We start from the raw sequence: 23,813 nt of genomic DNA, 5'->3' as shown, positions 1-23,813 counted from the left end.
TCACACATGCTCAGCACTCTACCACTGAGCCCTACAGCCCCAGCCCCCATTGCAAGTTTAAGGCCAGCCTGGACAACTTAACGAAACCCTGTTTCAGAATAAAAAAGGCTGGGATGTATGCAGCTCAGTAGTGGAGCCTTGTCTGGCACATGCAAGGCCCTGGGTTCAATCTCCAGTACTGAAAAAAAATTGACCTTATGTAGGCTGAGGATGATAAGAGGCCACAAATCTTTAACTGTGCTCACTTGTGTGTCCAATGAACCCTATCAACGTAAACAACAGGAAAAATCTCCTTTGACCTTCAGTTACACATACACTACCACGTTTAATTTTCACAACCACTTGCTGAGACAGAGAAATAAGGTAATTGAGACCTAAGGAAATAGGAGCTTCTGGTTGACTGACCACACACATTTCTCTCTGCTCCCCTGAGAAACCACACCAAAATGAGAGTACAAAATCACAGGGAGAGAGACTAACACAAATGAGATTTAATTTGAAAACCAGGAAACCAGAATATGAGGTAACTGACATAAGTTTGAAGATTTTCCATTCTACCCAAGAGGTGAGGAGTAGAGTCAAAAACGAACAAAATAATCAGACTTGAAACCTATAAAGACTCAAAACATTAACAGTCCTTATGTGTTCTGAAACGGACACAGTGGTGCATGCCTGTAATTCTAGCTACTCCAGTGGCTGAGGCAGGAGGACTGTAAGTTCAATTCCAGCCTCAGCAACTTAGGGAGGCCTTAAGCAACTTAGTGAGATCCAGTCTCAAAATAATAAATAAAAAGGGCTGGAGATGTAGCTTAATGGTAAAGTGCCACTGGATTCAATCCCTAGTCTTCCCCACAAAAATGTGATTGGGAGAAAGGGTGGTTGAGGGGATAACTCAGTGGTAGAGTACTTGCCTATCATACATAAGGTCCTGGGTTCAATATCCAGCACCCAGCATTCCAAAAAGAGAATACAATTTTTTGTTTTTGATACCAGGAGTAAACCCAGGGGTACTTAACCACTGAACAACACCCTCAGCCCTTCTTTTTGAGACAGGGTCTCACTAAGTTACTCAGGGCCTCACTAAATTGCTGAGGCTGGCCTTAAACTTGTGACCCTCCTGCCTCAGCTTTCGGAGTAACTGGGATTAGATGCCACCATGCCTGGCTATATAGTTTTATTGCTTCATCAAGGCCAACTTTTTGGGAGATTAGTATTTTTTAAATTAAATGTTACTTGTAAACTGATAATAATCCCAATGAGTACAGAGGCAAGAAATGCCCCATTTCACTTAGAACTTTATGATACTGGTCATAAAAATATTAGTCAATGTTGAGAGCCACAGCCGAAGGGGCTCCAGCAAACTTCCAGCTGCCAGCTGATGATTGGCTCACAGCGGCCCCAGCAACTTCTAGCTGCCAACTGATTGGCTCCTCTGTGGTGATGCTCATTGGGCTGTTTCCCCGCCCTTTCAGATCATGGAGCTGCTCACTGGGGGACTTTTTTGGCTCTGCCCATGCAACCCAGCCAATCGGCCTCAAGAGCAAGAGGAGTGGGGAGGTTGAGAGGCTTGTGGGAAGCCGGTGGTGGCAGTTGGGCTCTGAAGGTTTTCCTGAGGAGCTGTTTGGTTTGGCGTGTGTGTGGTTCTAAAAATAAAGTTCGTTTCTTTTGACAAGTGGCTCCTGAATTGTGCCCAGCCAGACTGCGGCAGCTGGAAGTTTGCTGGGGCCCCTTCGGCTGTGGCTCTCAACAAGTCGAGGGCTGGGATTATGGCTCAGCGGTACAGCTCTCATCTAGCACCTGGGTTCGATCCTCAGCATCACATAAAAATAAATAAACAAAATAAAGATATAAAAAATAAAACCTTAAAAAAAAAAGTATTAGTCGATTCAGCTTTCCTGGGCTTGAATGTAGTACCCTAAGCAAAGTCATGTTCTGGCAGAGCTGGGACCTGTGTCTCAGTCTTCTGGTTCTTTCCATGTGTTCGGTGATCATAAGGACAAAGAAATCTTCTTCTGAATTAAGCACTTCATGAAGACATATGTTTTATCCTTTGGCTTCACAGACTTAACTGTTAAAGTCAGGCCTAAATGATTCCTGCTCCTTGGTGCCCTGGGCCAACTGCCAGCCAGTTTCTGAGCTCCTCAGTTCCTCAACTGTGCCTCCACATGCTGTCAGCACACACTGCTCCTGTGGACTGGAATCATCTCTCTCTCTTCTTCATCTGATGATAAACTTTTCACCCTTTTAGAGGACCTATGGTCACCTCTAGGAGGGTGCCCAGAAGTCACAGCTGGGCTGCCCTAGAGCCATTATAGTTTTCTATTTGCCTCTTGGGCCCTGATTCCTAACATAAAGAGGGCTCTTAACAAACTTCTCTTAATGACAAAGCAAAACAGCCCCAGAGCAGTAGAGCCAGCAGAAGTGACAGGGAAGAGATGGGAGGAAGGTGTCAGGATAGGGAGTGAGTACAGAGAGCTCAAATGGAAGTAGTTCCTCAGGCTCCTTCCCCTCAGCTCCTTCTTTCCCAAGTGCTAAGCTATCACTACTTGAAGCAAAAAAGGAAAAAATTTGCCAAGCTTTATTTAGGTTGTAATTGTTACAGATAACATATCTAACTCTATATCCCACCCTACCCTATACAGTCCCCTGGGCAGGCTAGCCACCCTTTCCCTCAGTCTCACTTCTTATCCTCCTCCTTCTTGTCTTTCTTGCCATCCTTGGTGGCCTGGGAGGCCAAAGAGCCCATGGCATTTCGAATGGCTTCATTATTAGGATCCACACCTGGAAGGTTCTCTAGGACACTCTGAAGGAACTCAGGGTCCTGCATCACGTCATAATCATCCTCCTCCTGAAAAAAAAAGGCATTGTTAGCTCATGCAGTGTGTGGGCTAACAGGGAGCAAGCAGGTATAAGGGACAGGAGCACACTGCTGCTTCAGGCGTGCTCTTCTCTTGACTAGGGGCAGGGGCTGAGGAGCACCTCTAGCTAAGGGAAGGAAGGAGACTCAGTAAGATACAACGCCCCAGATGTCACGTACTCTGCCATGTCCTCCCCAACCCCATGGTGTGCAGGTGGAACCCACAGGCTCCTGCATGCTAGGCTAGGTAAAGAGAGCCACATCACCAGTCCTCCCCTAGATGGTATGAATTCAAACTTGTTACTGGCAAAAAACAGGAGAAGCTTGAGAACTTTGCTAATCAGGAGGTAAAAACACTCATCACATGCAGGTTCCCTGTTATAAGATGCCCAGAACTGCTTTTTCTTTTTCCTCTTTTTCTTTTCTTTTTCTTTTTTCACTCTGGGAGGGGGTGATATCCTATAGAACTGGGATTCTATAGGATAGTTAAAAATTTCCCACCAGCAAGGAATTTGAGAATAGTTGGACATTTCTCCAACCTAGACGAATAGCATTCTGTTGCCTTAAGCAAGGTTTACAAACAAGAAATCCATATCCACCAGTGTGATGGCACACGCCTATAATCTCAGCAGCTTGGGAGGCTGAAGCAAGAGGACCGTGAGTTCAAAGCCAGCCTCAGGAACTGTGAGCTGCTAAGCAATTCAGTGAGTCCCTGTCTACAAATAAAATTCAAAACAGGACTGGAAATGGTTGAGTCCCCCTGAGTTCATTCAATCCCCGGTACCAAAGGGAAAAAAAAATCCATATCTATGTGTTTCCTTCTGCTCTTCAAAGGACTCATTTATGAAACCCTGAGGGAGGAATGGCCTTGGGCCAAGAGAAGTGAAGATCTGACTGCAAGAGGAATTTATTCCTGACGGGGGCAGGAGGTATTGCTGCCCTCACCTTGGCTGGCTCAGATGTATCCATGGCTGAGTTGGCATCGAGGTCAGCTGATTCTGCCTGGCCAAACTCTGAGAAAAGGAAGGCAGTCTGATCAGTTCCATTTCCCTATCCAACCCACTGCCCATGCACCATCACCCTGCCCTGGCTTACCTGCTCCCTGCAGGGACATCTGCATGGCATAAGCAATCTGCTCTTCCTCAGTCATACTGCTTAGATCAGGGAGTCCCGTGCGGCCAAATTCCTGCTGACTGATGGTCATCTTCAGCAGAGCATCATCTGAGTCTGAGAAAAGGAAGAAAAGGTTCGGATGGAACTAGTGTCAGTTCCACACAGCCCACATCAGCCATTCCATCAGCACATTCCTTTCGCAGATTCCCCTCCCTCCCAGACACTCTCCTGCAGTCAGGCTTCAGATTCCACCTCACTTACCTTCGGTCCCAGCCGCAGCAATCCCAGCCTCAGCAGCAGAGGCTGCTGCCGCCCGCCGTGCCTCTTCCTCCTGCCTTTGCCGCTGCTCTTCCATGGAAACACGAAGAGCCTGCCAATGGGAAAGGCACGATCAGATGTCCTGCAGCCTCGTTTAAAGTCAGCCGAGGATGCAGGAAAGGAGCCTAAAGAGCAGCTGAAAGAGTAGCTTGCGGTTTGTCTTATGGGAAAGAGCCGGAGGGGTAAGAACTGGTATGGGGAAAAAGGAAGGACCTGGGGAAAGCATGGGGTTTAATTAGGAGACTGAATGAGATGAAATCTGATGTTGGTGTCCTACAGATAAGACACAGAGTTATAGGAAAGAGAGAATAAAAAGGGGGTCTTGGAAAACAAGGGTTATGGGAATGCTTAGGACTGCCAAGCCCTATTATATAAATCAGTAAAGGAGAATAAAGGAAAAACCCCCAGGCTATACTTTGGGTCAACATTTACTTACCAGGGCCAGCTCAGGATCAGCACTGGGATCCACTCCAAATTCAAAGTCACTGGCACCAAGTCCCAGCATGGCACCACCTTCACCAGCCAGAATCGGAGAACTGATGAGAGCATCAGCCAAGCTGGGCCCAGGAGGCACTGTCACCAGATGAGAACCAGTTCCATCTTTGCCATTCAATGTGTTTACAAAGGCCGTCAGCTTTTCTGTGTTCACCTCCTGTAGGAAAACATGTGACACTCTCCTTCACACCCTGCTCCTCCTCCTCTGTCACCACATCTCTTGTCCATAGCTCCCCTCCCATTCTGGACTGTTCTCTGGGTAAAATCTGGCCTGAACATAACCAAATCAAGTCAATGCCCCACCCCTAGTTCCAGCTCACCTCTTCCCCAAAATTGATAATGTCAACATTCACTTTCTCTTTCTTGAGGCGTTTAGCCAGTTTAACCAACTAGGAAGAAAGGGAGAAAAATCAAGAAATCAATTTCTTTTGAGAGGAAAAAGACTTGCCTCATAATCACTGACTTACCCAAGGCCCCCCAACAGAAACAGAATCCTGCATATTTACCTTCCCCCAAACAATAAGCTCAGTGCCTCTGCACTGAGCACTAAAAGACCTCATTCCCAAACAGGCTGCCCAAATGCTCTATCTCTAGGACTCACATCCTTCTCGTTATCTTCTACGGGGCTCCCCACAAAAGCAATGATCCGCATCTTGTGATTCTTGCCCTGTCGGTGCTTCAGAGCCAGCTAGCAAAGGAAGAGAAAGTCCTTAGAGTCAACCAACGAAACTCCCTCGCTCTTCCCTCTATTCTTTTTCTTCTTCACAGCTCCTATGTACTTCATATCTATCATTGTGCTCACACAAGATCTAACCTCTCCCACCTTGCTGTGCATTTCTGGGGATAAAAAAGAGGAGGGGGAATTAATTCTCAATTGGAGGGATCGTTCCCTTCATAATGCTCGTTGATTCTGGGATTCATCCCACCATATCCTTTCCCTCCCCCCTTACTCTGGCTATTGTTCAAGATTCCAGAGAAGGTCTGGGATTGTAGCTCAGTGGCAGAGCACTTGCCTAGAACACTGGGTTCAGTTCTCAGCACCACACAAAAATAAATAAAGGTATTGTGCCCATCTACAACTAAAAAAAAAAAGAAAATTCCAGAGGGGGAATGAGTGATGTTGAAGGCAAAACCCAAGCAGGAGGGGCTGGGGATGTGGCTCAAGTGGTAGCGCGCTCGCCTGGCATGCGTGCGGCCCGGGTTTGATTCTCAGCACCACGTACAAGCAAAGATGTTGTATCCGCCAACAACTAAAAAATAAATATTAAAAAAAAAAAAATTCTCTCTCTCTCTCTCTCTCTGCCCCCTCTCTCACTCTCTTTAAAAAAAAAAAAAAAAAAACCAAGCAGGAAGGGAAAACCAAAGGGACCCAGTAGGACTCACATGGGCTACGCGGATGCCAGTGCAGAAGGTGATCTTGCCCTTGGGTTGAACGGTGTGGAGCTTGGAGAGGATGCGGCCGGTGTCAGGGGTGAGTGTGGTCAGCACTTCACAGTCACTGGATGTGGGGAAGAGCATCTTAGTGAGTTCAGGTAAGCACAAGGAGATCCTAACTTGTTTATAACTCATCTTTTCTTTAAAAACCTCGATAATAACTACAATCTCTATTCTTCCAAATCAAACTAATATTTAATAGACACCAAGCACAAAAATACACAGGTTGGTTTGAAAGAATCTGTCCTTTGTCTCCCAATGTTTTACCCTAACTCTTCTCATCTTATTTTGCTCTCAGGGCCTTGAAAATATGCCACAAAAATTACATGCTACTTTGTATCTTACCACCCTCTCCATTTCTAGACTCACTTTTCAGCTAAGAGTATGTATACTGAAATGGAAAGTTATTCATTTGATAATTACCAGTCCTGAAACAAATCATTTTTGGGATAACAGAACGTGTGATGATGTATGCCCAGGAGCTCTGATCACCAAATAATTTTTCATTTATTTTATCCCCCCCCCCCTTTTGAAGCGCTGAAGATTGAACCCAGGGCCTCACAAATGCTAGGCAAATGCTCTACCACTAAGCAATAACCCCAGCCTGACTTTATATCAAATAATTTAAATTATCAAAAAGGAGTTACTACTGGCATTTATACTGAATAGTGAAGAACACAGTTGAAGACGGTAATGGGCAAAAGTAGCCTAAGGGAATCCATGAAAGGGCAGTCATCTCAGATATGACATGCAACACTGTAACATGGGAAGAAAAGCCACCCATCTATCAAGTCCCTCCTCCTGTCTCACATACTTGGCCAGTGTGATGAGGCCCACGTTGTTCTCAGGGTTGCTTCGGGTCTTCGAGTGACATACTATGTTGACAGCATCCTGTTGGGCCTGTAGCCGGGTGGGTAAGAAGTCTCCATTCCGCATATACTCACTGTTGTCCACACTGTCAGATTGGGGTGAAGGAGGAGAAAGAAGTATTTTAGGATCTTTCTGAAACATTCTCTTCAGTTCTGGGGCTCCCTTCAGCACCTTTCATGTGAGATACACTGTGTTATGGCAGTGGATCTCAGCCTTGGTGAAATACAGAATTATAAATTTTTTAAAAAATATAGTATATATATGACCAAGTCTTATCATAGACTGACTGACTCAAAATGACCAGAGGAGGAAAATTTTTTTAACATTCCACAATTCTGATGAGCATCAAAGGCTGCAATCTCCTTATGTACCAGTGTTATTAAGCTTTGTCATAGGTGATTTAAAATCTATCATAAAGGGTGTACTCAAAATATAGGAAATGAAGAAAACTTTTAATCCAGACTTCCACCAGCAGCCAGGAACTATTCCATGTCCTTGGTCACCAGCACATACAGCTCCAGCTGAATGACAGCTAGTTGAAAACCTCTTTCAAATAAGTTTAACCATATCTTGAGTCGGGTTCATTTTTGCTGTTTTGTTTATTTTTTTAAATAATGATATTCAGAAAAGTCTGAGGTTCAAAATGCGTTATTTTGAAATTTGTTCATTAAGCTTTTAAAATCTGGGTGCAGTGGCGCACAACTATAATACCAGCGGCTGGGGAGACTGGGGGCAGGAGAATCAAGAGTTTAAAGCCAGGGGCTGGGGATATAGCTCAGTTGGTAGAGTGCTTGCTTCGCATGCACAAGGCCCTGGGTTCAAACCCCAGCACCACAAAAAGAAAAAAGGAAAAAAAAAAAAAAAAAAAAGAGTTCAAAGCCAGCCTCAGCAATGGGGAGGGGCTAAGCAACTCAGTGAGATCCTGTCTCTAAATAGGGCTGGGGATGTGGATCAGTGGTTGAGTGCCCCTGGTTCAATCTCCAGTACCAACCAAACCAACCAACCAACCAACCAAATAAAACATGAAGAGCAATTTTTTTTTTTTTAAGTTGCCAATGGACCTTTATTTTATTTATCTACATGTGGTGCCGAGAATCAAACTCTGTGCTTCACACATGCTAGGCAAGCGCTCTACAACTGAGCCACAATCCCAGCCCTACAGTAGGATGTTTTAATGGCCTGGGAACTATGTTCATTCCTGACCTAGCTTCACTACATATTCAAAGAGGAGTGTGGTGAAGAATCCTGGGAGATCCAGAAGGCTAAGGATTATTATCCAGACTGGGGTTTTTGGTAGAGCACCCCTTTATTGCAATATGCTAATCCCATTTACAAAAAAAGAATATAAAAGTTACATTGAAAACTTGAGTTTTCTCAGGGAAAAAAATAGCATCCTGTCTCTCCCTTTTTTTTTTTTTTGTACTAGGGATATAACCCAGGGGGCAATTCACTACTATGCTACATCCCTGGCACCCCCGCCTCCCCTTTTAAAAATAACTTTATGGGGCTGGGGATGTGGCTCAAGCGGTAACGCGCTCGCCTGGCATGTGCGCGGGGCGCTGGGTTCGATCCTCAGCACCACATAAAAATAAAAATAAAGATGTTGTGTCCACCGAAAACTAAAAAATAAATATTAAAAAAATTCTCTCTCTCTAAAAAAAAAAAATAATAACTTTATGTAGTGCTGAAGATCAAACCCCGTGCCTCACATGTGCTAGGCAAGTACTCTATCTCTGAGCCACAATTCCAGCAACTGGCCCTTTTATGTATGTATGCATGTATGTATGTATGTTTTGAGAAAATTTCACCAAGTTGTTTAGGTCCTTGCTAAACTGCTGAGGCTGGCCTTGAACTTGTGATCCTTCTGTCTCAGTCTCCTGAGCTGCTGGAATTATAGGCTTGCACCACCGTGCATAGCTCTCCTGCTTTTTACTTTCACATGAATATCAAAGCAGTAGGCTGGGAGCTAGCTGTAGAGCACAGCTAAGACTTCTCACCAAGGTAATGTGCCAGTTGTCTGTAGCAGTGCAATTTCTCTTAGAAGCAGAAACGCTTTGTATGAGCACTTCCAAATCTCAGTGATAAGTTCCAGAACTACCCATTTCCATTTTTATGTAATTTATGAAGAAAGATTGGAGCCATGTTGACTCTTTCACAGCCATTGGAGCTGACTGACCCTTCATGTGTCACTCTTCCCCAGAGAGAATTAAGTAGAACACAGAGGTTTGATTGTCTAGCTATCCAGTTTTTATGCCATCATTGTCTTAGATCATTTTGAAGAATATAACTTTCCCTTTACTTTGTTGGAGGATATAAATTATTCTCAGGAAGAACATAATAAACTCTACAGTTACTCTGACCTATTAAAAAGGTGTTACCAGGAAAAAAAAAATTAAAGTACTTACAAATTAGCACATACTAGGCACAATGTAATCATTGTGGTTAAATGTTTAATAGCTTTGGAAGTTAGACTGAACGGCAAAAATTAGGTTTCATTGATTTTGGATCTCAACACTTCTATCGCTATAATTTTTTTTTTTTTTTTTTTTTTTTAGTTGTAGAAGAACATACAGTTATCTTTATTTATTTTTATGTGGTGCTGAGGATCAAACCCAGTGCCTCAGACATGCGAGGCAGGCACTTTACCACTGAGCCCCAGTCCTATCCCTATGAATTTTGACAATCTAAAAGAATTCAGTCTGGTATGCTGGTGCCCACCTATAATACTAGCTACTCAAGTGGCTGAGGCAGGAGGATCACAAATTCAAAGCCAGCCTTGGCAACTTAGCAAGACCCAGTCTCAAAATAAAAAAGGGCTGGGGATATAGTTCCATGATAAAGTGTACCTGGGTTCAATCCCCAATACTGCAAAATAGAAATAATAAATTTCTTTAAAAAAGAGGAAAGAAGGGCTGGGGATGTGGCTCAAGTGGTAGCGCGCTCGCCTGGCATGCGTGCGGCCCGGGTTCGATCCTCAGCACCACATACAAAGATGTTGTGTCTGCCGAAAACTAAATAATAAATATTAAAAAAAAAAAAAAAAAAAAAGAGGAAAGAGGGCTGGGATTGTGGCTCAGCAGTAGAGTGCACGCCTAGCACAGACAAGGCCCTGGGTTCCATTCTCAGCACCACACAAAAAAAATTAATTAAAGATAATTAATCCAACTACAATTAAAAAATAAATATTAAAAAGAGGAAATAATCCAGATAATACAAAACACAATTTCCAGTTTTCCAGTGATCAAAAGCAGTTAAATGGTTGTTACATAAGTCCCTATAGATGATGAATTCTTTTTTTTTTTTTAATGTTTTTAGTCATTGATGGACCTTTATTTTAATTTATTTATTTGTATGTGGTGCTGAGAATTGAACCCAGGGCCTCACACATGCCAGGCAAACACTCTACCGTTGAGCTACCTCAGTCCCGATGATGAATTTTTTTTTTAATTGGTTGTTCAAAACATTACAAAGCTCTTGACATATCATAATTCATAAATTAGATTCAAGTGGGTTATGAACTCCCCTTTTTACCCCGTATACAGATTGCAGTATCACATCGGTTACACATCCACGTTTTTTACATATTGCCATACTAATGACTGTTGTATTCTGCTACCTTTCCTATCCTCTACTATCCCCACTCCCATCCCTTCCCCTCCCAATGATGATGAATTCTTGATGACCCCTTAGGTCCCTGTAAGCGAGCTCCAACAGTGGATGATTCTATCTGTGCTAATGAAGAAAGCAGTGCCCTAGATGATATACTTCATTTCTATTGGCAAGAAAAATACTGGTTTAGGGTCAATTTTTTTTTTCTTTAGAATACACTGTCTAGTAATAAACACACACCAAAAATGGTAAAGAGAGATAATTAAGAGTTACTGGAAAATAAGCATAGAAAAGAATGTAGGATAGTGTTCAGGCCCAGGTTCAAATTCCCACTCTACTTCTTCAGATCATAATTGTATAATCCTAAGAAAGTTACTTAATTTCTCTGAGATTATTACATCACCTGTAAAATGGATTTTATTGTACCCAATCCTGTGGGATTGCTATATGGGTTAAATACACAGAAAGTACTTAGCAAAGTGCCTGATACTTAACAAGCATAAAACAAAAACTAATCCAGAGTAGGAACTCAACCACACACCTCTAAACAAACTATGTAAAGAAGCTCAAGGTCTAACTTTACTGACCATACCTTATATTTTTCCCCTGATACATTGTTTCTGATTATTCTCCCAGCAGGGAAGTAACTGCCTCTCAAACTCTTACAATAAAAGTGCCAAGTCCAAACATAAAACACAATGGAGGCTCTGAGTATAGTCCAGATGGAAGAGCTACTAAGATTAAGGATTGTGGGCAAGACCAGCAGGTGGATAAGGCTAGGGAGAAAATGGTGACAGGAGAGACCATGAGAACTGACTCTGGAGAAGAACGCAGTAGTTTTCATACTTTGCCAGAACCAGTAGGGGGAAGGCTATTGGAGACAAAAACAGATGCCTTACCACCTATATATGCATTCCTAAGAAACATATTGTTTAGTTTTCTCAATCTTAAACTTGATATGTAAGAAACACTTTTTTTTTTTTTTTTTTTTTTTGAGACAAGGTTTTGCTTAGTTGCCAGGTTGGTCTCCTGCCGTTCTCCTGACTCAGGCTCCCAAGTTACTGGGATTATAGGTGTGTGCTGCCCACCATGCCTATCCCTAGGCCTTTTACTTTGAAACAGGGTTTTACTAAGTTGCCTCTGTAGTCTCAAACTTTTGTTCCTCCTCCCTTAGCTTCAAGAGTTGCTGGGATTACAGGCAAAACAATATTCTTTCTTTCTTTCTTTCTTTCTTTGAGGGGGGATTGGGGTGGGCGGGAAGGATTACGAATTGAACACAGGGTTGCTTAACTACTGAACACTTTTATTATGCTTTAAGGCAGGATCTCACTAATCCTTACAGCCTCACTAAACTGCTGAGGCTGGTCTCAAATCTGCATCCTCATGCCTCTGCCTCCCAAATTGCTGGGATTACAGGCACATGCCACCACACCTGGCACAGAACAATATTCTTAAATGCCATTTTGTATACAGGTCTGCTCCCATGACCCTTAGAACTTTCCTTCTTTCTTTCTTAAGAATTTAACTTTTATTTTTATGTGGTGCTGAGGATTGAACCCAGTGCCTCATCCCTGCTAGGCAAATGCTCTACCACTGAGCTACAACCCCAGCCCCAGTCCTTTGTTTTTTCTTTTCCTTTGTTTTTTTTTTTTAGTTGTAGATGGACGCAATACCTTTATTTAATTAATTTATTTATATGTGGTGCTGAGGATCAAACCCAGTGCCTTGCATGTGCTAGGCAAGTGCTCTACCACTGAGCCCCAACTCAAGCCCCAGAACTTTCTTTTTCTTTCTTTTTTTTTTTTTTTAATTTTAATTTTTGGCAAATATTTTGCCACATTTCTTTTCTTTTTTTTTTTTAAGAGAGAGAGAGAGAGAGAGAGAGAGAGAGAATTTTAATATTTATTTTTCTTAGTTTTCGGTGGACATAACATGTCTGTTTGTATGTGGTGCTGAGGACTGAACCCGGGCCGCACACATGCCAGGTAAGCGTGCTAGTGCTTGAGCCACATCCCCAGCCCCCCAGAACTTTCTTAATAGTCCTCAATAGAAGGGTACAAGACAAAGTTCAATCACCTCAATTTAGCCAGGCACAGTGGTGCATACCTGTAATCCTAGCACTAGGGAGGTTGAGGTAGGAGGATCCCAGCTAAATGAAGCCCTAAGCAACTTAGTGAGACCCTGTCTCTAAATAAGAATTAAAAATGGATGGGAGCCAGGCAGGCACAGTGGCACATGCCTATAATCCCAGCAGTTCAAGAGGCTGAGGCAGAAGGATTGCGAGTTCAAAGCCAGCCTCAGCAAAAGCAAGGTGCTTAGCAACTCAATGGGATCCTGTCTCTAAATGAAATAGAAAGTAGGGCTGGATTGTGGTGCAGTGGTTGAGTGCCCCTGAGTTCAATCCCCAGTAGGCCCCCCACCAATAAAAAGAAAAAAAAGTAGACTGCGGATGTGGCTCAGTGGGTTCAATCCCCAGTACTAAAAAATTTTTTTAAATAAATAAAAAATCTCCTCAGCTTGATGTTCACAGTATTCTACTTGATTCCATCTACCTTTAAAAAAGAAAAAAAAGAAAAAGAAACAAGTACAGTCTGTAATCACAACACCCCAAGAGGCTGAGACAGGAGGATTACAAGTTTGAGTCCCTCCTCAGCAATTTAGTGAGGCCATAAGAAACTTGATGAAACACCACCTCAAAAATAAAAAAAATAAGATTCTGAGCAGATCCTAGTGCCGAGCACAGCCAGCTGGGCAGGCAGCAGCCTGAGCTCCAGGGTACCCTGCTCCCTTCCTGTCTTTCCTTCCACTGCAGTCAGCATGAAAAGCCTTCAGTCAGTCTGGTGAGGTGCATTAGGAAAAACAGTCTGTCAGACCACAGCCTGGGCATCTCCTGGAACAGACCCTGGTGGATGACCCGATAAGCCTGCTGTACAACACAAACAACTGTTACTCCAAGCTCAAGGAGCTGGGCCAAGCATCTCCCAAAACAAGGTGAGCAAGATGGAAATCCTGCAGCACACCATAGACTGCATCTTGGACCTGCAGATCGCCCCAAACTCACACCCCAGTATTGTTAGCCTGCACCACCAGAGACCAGGACAGAACCAGGTGTCCAGGACACCGCTGACCACCCTAAACATGGACATCAGAATCCCATCCTTGCAGGCTTCTGAATTCCCTTCTGAGTTACTGTCAAATGACAACAAAGCACTCTGTGGCTGAATAAATGATGGTCATGACTTTTTTTTTCCTTTTTATTTTTTTCTTTCTTTCTTTCTTTCTTTTTGCACAACAGCAACAACAAATCCACAGGATCTTTTAAGGTGCTGAACTTATTTTTCAACCATTTCACCAGGACAAATTGAACAGACCTTTTTAAAAAGAAAAACAAATGGAAGGAAAACTAAGAATGACCATCTTCCCACGGTGTTCTCTGTCCTGGACTGTGATATTTGTTATCTATGAAAAAGACTTTTAAATGCCCTTTCTGCAGTTGGAAGGTTTTCTTTATATACTATTCCCACCATGGGGAGTGAAAACATTATAATTACAAGGAATTGCCCAATCGAAGCAGACTTTGCTTTTTTTTAATGTTGATGAACCATTATTTTATTCATTTATTTCTATGTGGTGAACCCAGTGCCTCACACATTCTAGGCAAGTGCTCTACCACTGGGCCACAACTCCAGCCTCCAGACTTTGCCTTTTTTCAAAATCCAGAAGGATTCAGTATTCACTTACTTAAATGAAGTCTTTTGGTCAGAAATTACCTTTTTGACTCAAGCCTACTGAATGCTGTGTGTATATGTATATATACAGAGAGAGAGAGAGAGAGTGCGTGAGCGTGCGCGTGAGCCCCCCCCCCCAACTCCTTTAATTAGAGTTTTCTTGTATAGTGGCAGAGATGTATATTTCTGCATAAAGTGTGATGATATATTTATTCATGCTAAGTTTTTATAATAGTTGTAAACTTTACCTTTTATACAAAATAAATCAAGTGTGTTTACTGAAAAAAATATATAATTAAATTAAAAAATAAAGGGCTGAGGATGCAGCGCAGGGATTGAACCCAGGGACATTTAACCACTGAATCACATCCCCAGTCCTTTTTATTTTATATTTTGAGACAAGGTCTAAGTTGCTGAGCCTGCTATGATTCCCAAACCTCCTACCTCAGCCTCCTGAGCTGCTGGGATTACAGTCTTGTGCCACCACTCCATACAAATAGACATCTTTTATACTAAAAATTACTTACTGTTTGTCTGAAATTCAATTTTGGGGAATAATGGAAATTGAACCCAAGGATACTCCACCACTGAGCTGCATCTCCAGTTTTTAAAATTTATTTTGAGAGAGGGTCTAGGTAAATTGCTGAGCTGGTTTTGAACTTGGAATCCTCCTGCCTGGGCCTCCTGAGTTGCTAGGATTACAGGCTTGTGCTACCATGCCTGGTTCTGAAATTCAAATTTAACTGAGTATGCTGTAGCACAATTTTCCACCAGAAAAAAGGAGAAATCTCGTAGGTATCTGTTCCTCCTAACTGGAGACCTGTGTACATTTATGTAACTGTTCTTTATTATATTCTAGGTTCATATTTAGAAGGAACATTCTTGCTTCTGTGGTGCTGGGGATCCAACCCAGGACCTCACACATGCGAGGCAAGACCTCTGCCACTGAACCATATCCCCAGCCCTAAAAAAGAACTTGAAACCCTGCAAAAGTTTGTTGTCAGCTTCTAATCTGCTTCAGTCCATTCCTGAGACCGATGAAGAGTCTCACTGGATTAAAAAAAAAAAAAAAAAAAAACAAACTTTGTGTAGTCCTGAGTCTGATATCTTGGCGCCACCGCTTAACTAGCTGTGTGACTTAGAATCGCTGAGCCTCATCTGTAACATGGAGAAATATTTTCTCTGAAGTGTTGCTGGGAGGTTTAAGTGAAATGAAGTAATATACCTGCCACGTAGGAAACAATCTGCAAGTGTAACTTTAAAGACGACACAGGCCAACGAATGGGACATCTAATAACAATAATCACCAACATCTTTACCACCATCATCTCTCTTCCTAATATCCATTACTTTGAGGAAAGGAGGGCAAAGTCGGAGAAGCAGCCTAAGACAGTTCTGGGCTGGTAAGGAGCAGATGATGCTGAAACAAAGCGAGACCGCCAGGATCCCCGGCTCGGAACGAGAGGGCATACCCGGGCCTGCCGCTCTGGGGCCCCGGGATGACTCAGGGAGTCGACCCGGCTCCTCCTCTCTAGACCCCAAGGCCGCGTCTCGACCTACAAGCCCCGCGGCTCCACCGGGGCCCAGCCGGCCTCGACGCTGCGCGCACCCCCGACCCAGTCACGCCCCCATGGACCCCAAGGTAGTTCCTCACCAAACCATAGTGCTCTCCAACACCATCTTGCCACCTTCCTCCCTCCCGGCCGGTCTAGGGACTGCCTTGCAACAGCACCTCTGATTGGCCCTCTGGTAACCACCAATCACACGCCTGGACTCCACGCACTGGTCCCGCCCCCATCCGCCGCGTTGAGTCCTGGGAGTTGTAGGCGGCGCTACGTGAAGGGATGCCTGGGGTGGTGGCGTGGAGGTGGTTACCCAGGTAACAGAAGCGCTTCCCCGACGCCTTCCCTGCTGTGCTAGCTTTCAGGTGGGTTTCCCCTCTGGCCGAGCTCCGAGAAACTGTGGAGGAACATTGGAAGTGGTAGGAATGTCAGTTCCAGCGTCATCTCCCCCACCTTTTTCTTTTTCCGGTACCGAGGATCGGACTGGGCACGCAATAGTGAATTACACTCCCAGCCACCCCACTACCCACCTTTGCATTTTTGTGTTTTTAAAATTTTATTTTGAAACAGGGTCTTGCTAAATTTCCCAGGCTAGCCTTGAACTTTGAATCCTCCTACCCTCAACCTACCGGACTACCAGGAAGGACGGGACTACACCACCGCGCAGGCGCAGCAATGTCTTTCTTATTTATTAATTTACTTAAAGTTTGTTTATTTTACTGGGAGTTGAATCCGGGGGCGTTCTACTACTGAACTACACTCCTATCCCCGCCCACCTTTTTTGGGGTAGGGGGTGGACAGAGGCTCACTAAATTGCCCAGGCTCCTCCGGAATTTGCGCTTCTCCTGCCTCAGTCTCTAGAGTCACTGAAATCACTGGTGTTTGCTACCACGCCCAGCAGCGTTGTCATTTTTAAAGAGGGGCGGATCTTCAGGCTGAGCCAGTCTCAGCAATTTAGCTAGACCTTGTTGCAAAATTTAGAAAAGGTTTTGGAGATGTGGCTCAGTGGTTAAAAAAAAAAAAAAAAAAAAAGTGGCGCAGGAGCTGTAAGGACCTTTTAGCTACCACCTCTGGTCCCCATACCACTTCATCCATCTACTATAAACCCTTATACCCTGAATTGAATTTGTTTACATATCTGTTTTCCCCATATAACTAAAGGGAGGAAAGGTTTCTAAATCATTGCAGTGCTTTTTTTTAAATTTTTTATTAGTTGCTCAAAACATTACAATGATCTTGACATATCATACATTTGATTCAAATGGGGAACATAATCTTATTTTTCCACGTGTACATATTGCAGGATCACATTGGTTATACAGCCACGTTTATACATAGGGCCATACTAGTGTCTATTGTATTGTGCTACCAATCATTGCAGTTCTTGAGCCCATTAGTAAACCTGACACAAGGTAGGAGTTCAGAAAAGGTTTGACCAAAAAATAATTTAATCCTCCAAAGAATGGGAGACAAACTAATACGAGTTTGGTTAATAAGAATATTCGAAGTCTGGTGCAGTGGCGCATGCCTATAATCCTAAGGACTCCTCAGGTTGAGGTAGGAAGATCTCCACATTCAAAAGCCAGCATAGGCTACTTAGGAAGACCCTGTCTCAAAATAAAAAATAAAAAGGGGACTAAGTGGTAAAGTGTCCCTGCATTCAATCCCCAGTACCAAAAATAAATAATATTCAAAAATGCTTTGTTCAAGAATTATAGGTGGGCTGGGGATGTGGTTCAAGCGGTAGCGCGCTCACCTGGCATGTGTGCGGCCCGGGTTCTATCCTCAGCACCACATACAAAACAAAGATGTTGTGTCCACCGATAACAAAAAATAAGTAAATAAATATTAAAAAATTCTATCTCTCTCTCTTTCTCCTCTCTCACTCTCTCTTTAAAAAAAAAAATTAAAAAAAAAAAAGAATTATAGGTAACCATTGCAACTTACATACGAGTAAAATTTTCATATCTCTAAAGGAAAAAAGGGAAGGGGGGGCTAGGGTTGCAGCTCAGTAGTTAAGTGCCCCTGGATTTAATCCCCGGTATAAAAAAAAAAAAAAAAAAAAAAGCATATGCAAAATTAGTGAGGGGAAGGTGCTGAGGATTGAACCCAGAGCCTTGTGCATGGTTAGTACCCTTTCTACCACTGAGCTGTACCCCAGAACCCCAAATGCTTTTTAAAAAAACATGAAAATTATCTAAAGAAAAAAAGCAAAAGCCTGCCAGACATGGTGGTTCATTCCTGTAATCCCAGTGGCTTGGGAGGCTGAGGCAGGAGGATAGCAAGTTCAAAGTCAACCTCAACAACTTAGGGAGGCCCTGAGCAACTTAGGGAGATCCTATCTCAAAATAATAAAAAATAAAAGGGCTGGGGATGTAGGACAGTGTTTAAGCCTCCTTGGGTTTAATCCCTAATACCAAAAAAAAAAAGTGAACAAAAACCAAACAAGCCACATAATGTAAATACAACTAAGTGACCATAAAAATTGAAAATAAAGATTTAAAAATCTGCTATAATAATAAAATTTTAGAAAGCATGTATAGCTGTATTACTATTTTACAATAAGGCTGGGAATGTAGTGCAGTGGTAGAGCACTTGTCTAGCATGTTCAAGGCTATGAGTTGAATCCCTAACACAGCATAAACTAAAATTTAAAAAATCTAGGGAAGCCAGGCTCAGTGGTGCAAGTCTATAGTTCCAGCAGGAAGGCTGAGGTGGGAGGACCACTTAAATCCAGAAGTTTGAGAGCAAGTAGGCAACATAAGAAGAACACTCTCAAAAACAAAACAACAGGGCTGGGGATATAGCTCAGTTGGTAGAGTGCTTGCCTTGTACAAGGCCCTGGGTTCAATCCCTAGCACCAAAAAAAAAAAAAAAAAAAAAAAAAAAAAAAAATCTTTCAAAAACAAAACAACAAATGAACATATTCCCTAGGAAATGCATGTAGGTTAAGAAGGGAAAGGGTCCTATGACTGAACCCTGGGATACTTTGATATTTAGATGAGTGATGGAGCAACCCCTGATAAAAACAACCAGGAGAAAGTAGTATCCCAGAAGCCTAGTGAAGAAAATGTTTCAGAGAGGAAGTAAACTCAGCTGCTGTTGACATCAAGAAAGATGAAGACTGATATATTTAGCAAAATGAGAGGGCATTAATGACCTTAACAAGAGACACTGTGGGTAGGAGAAAAACCTTGGGAGTTCAAGAGAAATTTGTGGGGCCAAAAAAAAAAAAAAAAAAACCAACCAAAACAAACAATTTGTAAGCTAGGCACAGTGGTGCACACCTGCAGTTTCAGCAACTCAGGAGACTGATTCCAAGTTCAGAGCCAGCCAAACCAATTTAGAAAGACCCTGTCCCCCCCCCCCCAAAAAAAAAAAGGATTGGAGAAGCACCCCAGGGTTCAATGTCCAGTATTAAAGAAAAACAAAAAGAAACAGAAAATTACTTGTAAAAATTCATTTGTTGGAGTTGGGGATGTGGCTCAAGCGGTAGCGCGCTCGCCTGGCATGCATGCGGCCCGGGTTGGATTCTCAGCACCACATACAAACAAAGATGTTGTGTCCGCGGAAAACTAAAAAAAAAATAAAAATAAATATCAAAAAACTCTCTCTTTCTCTCTTTTTTTTTAAATAGAGATAGATATAGAGAGAATTTTAATATTTATTTTTTAGTTTTCAGCGGACATAACATCTTTGTTTGTATGTGGTGCTGAGGATCAAACCCGGGCTGCAAGCATGCCAGGCGAGCGCCCTAACGCTTGAGTCACATCCCCAGCCCTCTCTTTCTCTCTTAAAAAAAAAAAAAAAAAAAAAAAAAAAAAAAAAAAATTCATTTGTAGCCAGGCATGGTGTCATATACCTGTAATTCCAGCAATTTGGGAGGCTGAGCCAGAAGGATTATAAATTCAAGGCCAGCCTCAGCTGGCCTCAGAGAGGCCCTAAGCAACTTAGTGAAACCCTGTCTCAAAATACAAAATAAAAAGTCTCCTCTGGGTGGCTGGGGCTGTGCCTCAGCGGTAGGGCGCTCGCCTAGCACATTCGAGGCCCTGGGTTCAATCCTCAGCGCCACATAAAAATAAATAAAACAAAGATATTGTGTGTCCAACTACAACTAAAAAGTATTAAAAAAAAAAAAAGTTGGACTGGGGATGTGGCTCAAGAGGTAGCATGCATGCATGCCTCCCCGGTTGGATCCTCAGCACCACATACAAACAAAGATGTTGTGTCCACCGAAAAATAAAAAATAAATAAATATTAAAAAAAAAAAAAAAGCCTCCTCTGGGTTCAATCCCTAGTCTCCCCCTGCCCCTGCTGCCCAAGTAAAATAATTTGTAAAACAATTGAGTAACTCTGAAAAGTGATTGATACTTGATATTCAGGAATTAAATTTTTTTGAAATAATATTTTTTATTTTTTTAGAAAGAGAAAGAGAAGTTTTATTTTTTTAAATATTCTTTTTTTTTTTTTTTTTTTTTTTTAATTTTCGGCGGACACAACATCTTTCTTTGTATGTGGTGCTGAGAATCCAACCCGAGCCGGATGCATGCCAGGCGAGCCGCTACCGCTTGAGCCTCATCCCCAGCCCAAAATAATATTTTTTAAAAAGTCCTTATCAGGACTGGGTTTATCTCCAAGGCCTTTATATCCCCAGCATGCAAAAAAGTAAAAAAATGTAGGTTTTAGTGGTTGGGGGTACAATTGGTGGTAAAGCACTTGTCTAGCATGTGTTGGAATATTTATGGATGAAAGGATATGATGTCTAGAACCATTTCAACCTGATCCTTTAGAAATGCAGAAAGAAAGTAGCGGGTGGAGCATAAAGTATAGATGACTAACTTCCCCCCTTCCCCCAGTACTGGGGATCAAATCCAGGGCTTCAGAAGCTAGGCAAGCACTCCACCACTGAGCTGTATCCCTAACCCCAGACTGGCATTATTTATGTTGATGATTATTGAAATTGAGTTATAATGTACATGGTGATTCACCATACTACCCTTACTTTTGGAAATTTGGGTAAAAAGGAAAAAAGAACCAGCGGCAGGAGGATCAGAGTTCAAAGCCAGCCTCAGCAACAGCAAGGCACTAAGCAACTCAGTGAGACCCTGTCTCTAAATAAAATACAAAACAGGGCTGGGATGTGGGTCAGTGGTCAAGTGCCCCTGAGTTAAATTCCTGGTGCAAAAAAAAAAAAAAAAAAAAAGGGAAGAGGAAAGATAAATGGGAACCAGCAATCAGATCCTTATTAATGGACTTTTGAATTTCTTTTGTAGTATTAGAAAGTGAATCCAGGGGTGCTCTACCACTGAATCACATCCCCAGTCGTTTATAAATTTTAACACATTTTAAAAATACCTTTATTTATTTAATTTTATGTTGTGCTGAGGATTGAACCCAGTTCCTCACACATGCGAGGCAAGCACTCTACCACTGAGCTACAGCCCCAGCCCCATCTTTTTAAAATTATTTAAATTTTGCAGTGCTGGGGATTGAACCCAGAGGCACACTATCACTGAGTTTCATTGCTAACCCTTTTCAATTTTTGCAGATTGCCCAAACTGGTCTGCAACTTGCGATCCTTCTACTTCAGCCTTCAGAGCAGCTGAAATTACAGATGTACATCACCGTTCTTGACTAAGCAGCAATTTTAGAAGATTTTAAAATAACCAGATTTTCTTTTTTTTTTTTTGAGAGAGAATTTTTTAAATATTTATTTTTTAGTTTTCGGCGGACACAACATCTTTGTTTATATGTGGTCCAGCCCCAAAAAACAACCAGATTTTCATGTCCCCAAATAACTGAAGTATAAATAGTTTAATCTTGGATCTTATTTCCACTGGAGAGTCTTTGTTTAATGATGAATACCTTTTTGGAATAGCTGAGTCTGACACTCTTAAAACACTAGAGCATATGAGGATTTTCAATTTTACTATGATTTTTTCTTTCTTTTTTTTGGTGGTGGTACTAGGGATTGAACCCTCAGCCTTGTGCATGTGAGGCAAGCACTCTGTCAACTGAGCTGTATCCCCAGTTCTTACTAGGATTTAGTGTCCCTTTTTATTACAGAAGTTTTACACAAATAGACCTTGTTTGTATCTGAATAGAAATTAGGGTGCAGCTATAGAATGAACACTAGCTGACACTCACCACTAGAGGGATCCTCTGACCAGAAAAGGGTATCTACTGTACTCCATTGTCAGCTGTAAACTGAAGAGGGAATGATAAGGTCAGGGTAGCATAAATAAATAAATAATAAAAATTAAAACCATGTATGCTTAAAATACATTTAGATACAATTCCTGTTAGCGAAAATTACTTTCTTTTTATCCAGATTAAATGAGGGCTGAACTTGTGAGTTAAAGTCAAAATTAAACCAAGAATCCCTAATTCCTCTTCCAATCCAATGATTCTATCACATGGTTTTACTTTTTTTTGCAGTACTGAGGATTGAAACTAGGGCCTCACACATGCTAGCCAAGTGGTCTATCACTGAGTTACATCCTCTGCCCTTTTTATTTTCTAGAGACAAGGTCTCCCTAAATTGCCCCAGCTGTCCTGGAACTTTTCATCTTCCTGCTTTAGCTTTCCAAATTGCTGGGATTACAGGTGTGCACCACTGTACCCAGACCCATCAAGTTTTATTAAGAATTTAACCTGGGGCTCGGGATGTGGCTCAAGTGGTAGCGCACTCGCCTGGCATGCGAGTCCTGGGTTCAATCCTCAGCACCACATAAAAATAAATAAAGATATTCTGTCCATCTAAAACTAAAAAATAATTATTTTTTTAAAAAAGAATTTAACCTTTATTATTTTTTAATGTAGTGCCGAGGATCGAACCCAGTGCCTCACCGAGGCTAGGCAAGCGCTCTACCACTGAGCTACAACCCCAGCCCCAAGTGTTTTGTTGTTGTTTGGTATTAGGGATTGAACTCAGGGGCACTCGACCACTGAGCCAGCCCTAGTTTGTATTTTTTTTTAGACCGGGTCTCACTGAGTTGCTTAGTGTGCCTCACTTTTGCTGAGGCTAGCTTTGAACTCGAGATCCTCCTGAGCCACTGAGGCCACTGGGATTACACACATGGACCACCATGCCCCACCCCATCAAGTTTTTGTTACCATCTCAATGCTGTTAACTTTGTTTTCCAATTGCTCACCAACCCAGACTCACATCACCTCACATCTGACTTCTAGTCCAACCAGTTTGCTTTTTCTATCCATTCTGATAAAACTTTGTTAACAGAGTCATGCATGGTGCATGCCTCTAATCCCAGTGGCTCAGGAGGCTGAGGCAGGATCACAAGTTCTCAAAGCCAGCCTCAGCAACTTAGCAAGGCTTTGAGCAACATAGGGATGCCATCTAAAAAAAAAGGTTGGGGCTGGTGGTAGAGCGCTCGCCTAGCACATGTGAGACCCTGGGTTCAGTCCTCAGCACCACATAAAAATAAATAAAATAAAGGTATTCTGTCCAACTACAACTAAAAAATATTAAAAAAAAAAAAAAAGTTTGGGGATGTGGCTTAGTGGTTAAGCATCCCCAGTTTTAAAAAAAAATGTTAACAGATTGTCTTTGAATTATTTTTTGGTTTTGGGTGTTTTGCAACAATGGACATTGAACCCAGGGCCTGGAGTATCCTAGGCAAGTGCTTTACCACTGAAGACACACCCTCTCCTGAATTATTTTTCTCTAATGTTTTTCCACTTTTTGACCTCCAACTGCTTTGGGCATTACTCACTAGCTGCTACATAAATATTTGTAAAATATTCTTAACAGGATAGGGAATAGTGGTATGGAAAGGAGGATTCTCTAAAGCTTCCCTATCTCTATGC

At 42.4% G+C, this 23,813-nt stretch overlaps 1 protein-coding gene and 1 pseudogene across 1 annotated transcript; one reads left to right on the top strand and one right to left on the bottom strand.

The window, feature by feature from the left end:
• Nucleotides 1-2,557: 2,557 nt before the first annotated feature.
• On the bottom strand, nt 2,558-16,158 carry Psmd4 (proteasome 26S subunit ubiquitin receptor, non-ATPase 4). Its single transcript, XM_076861860.1, has 10 exons — nt 16,079-16,158; nt 7,032-7,172; nt 6,167-6,281; nt 5,385-5,471; nt 5,104-5,172; nt 4,725-4,940; nt 4,232-4,340; nt 3,953-4,084; nt 3,803-3,870; nt 2,558-2,848 (listed from the first exon to the last, which is right to left on the bottom strand). Exons 1-10 carry the CDS (start codon nt 16,102-16,104, stop codon nt 2,678-2,680), a joined length of 1,134 nt encoding a protein of 377 aa, XP_076717975.1. The 5' UTR covers nt 16,105-16,158; the 3' UTR covers nt 2,558-2,677.
• On the top strand, nt 11,395-13,918 carry LOC143403342 (DNA-binding protein inhibitor ID-2 pseudogene; annotated as a pseudogene).
• Nucleotides 16,159-23,813: the final 7,655 nt, after the last annotated feature.

This window comes from Callospermophilus lateralis, chromosome 7 (assembly GCF_048772815.1).
Source record: "Callospermophilus lateralis isolate mCalLat2 chromosome 7, mCalLat2.hap1, whole genome shotgun sequence".
NCBI lineage: Eukaryota > Metazoa > Chordata > Mammalia > Rodentia > Sciuridae > Callospermophilus > Callospermophilus lateralis.
The sequence above is the reverse complement of the archived record's forward strand: the minus strand, read 5'-3'. Positions and strand labels throughout refer to the sequence as shown.

Bases quoted from the DNA above. Each gene is read 5' to 3' on its own strand.
- Psmd4 (XM_076861860.1), bottom strand. From the start codon at position 16,104: ATGGTGTTGGAGAGCACTATGGTTTG. The intron at 5,472-6,166 runs GTGAGTCCTACT...TTCCTTTGCTAG, and splicing joins CTGGCATCCGCGTAGCCCAT to CTGGCTCTGAAGCACCGACA. The intron at 4,085-4,231 runs GTAAGTGAGGTG...TCCTTTTCTCAG, and splicing joins TGCTGCGGCTGGGACCGAAG to ACTCAGATGATGCTCTGCTG.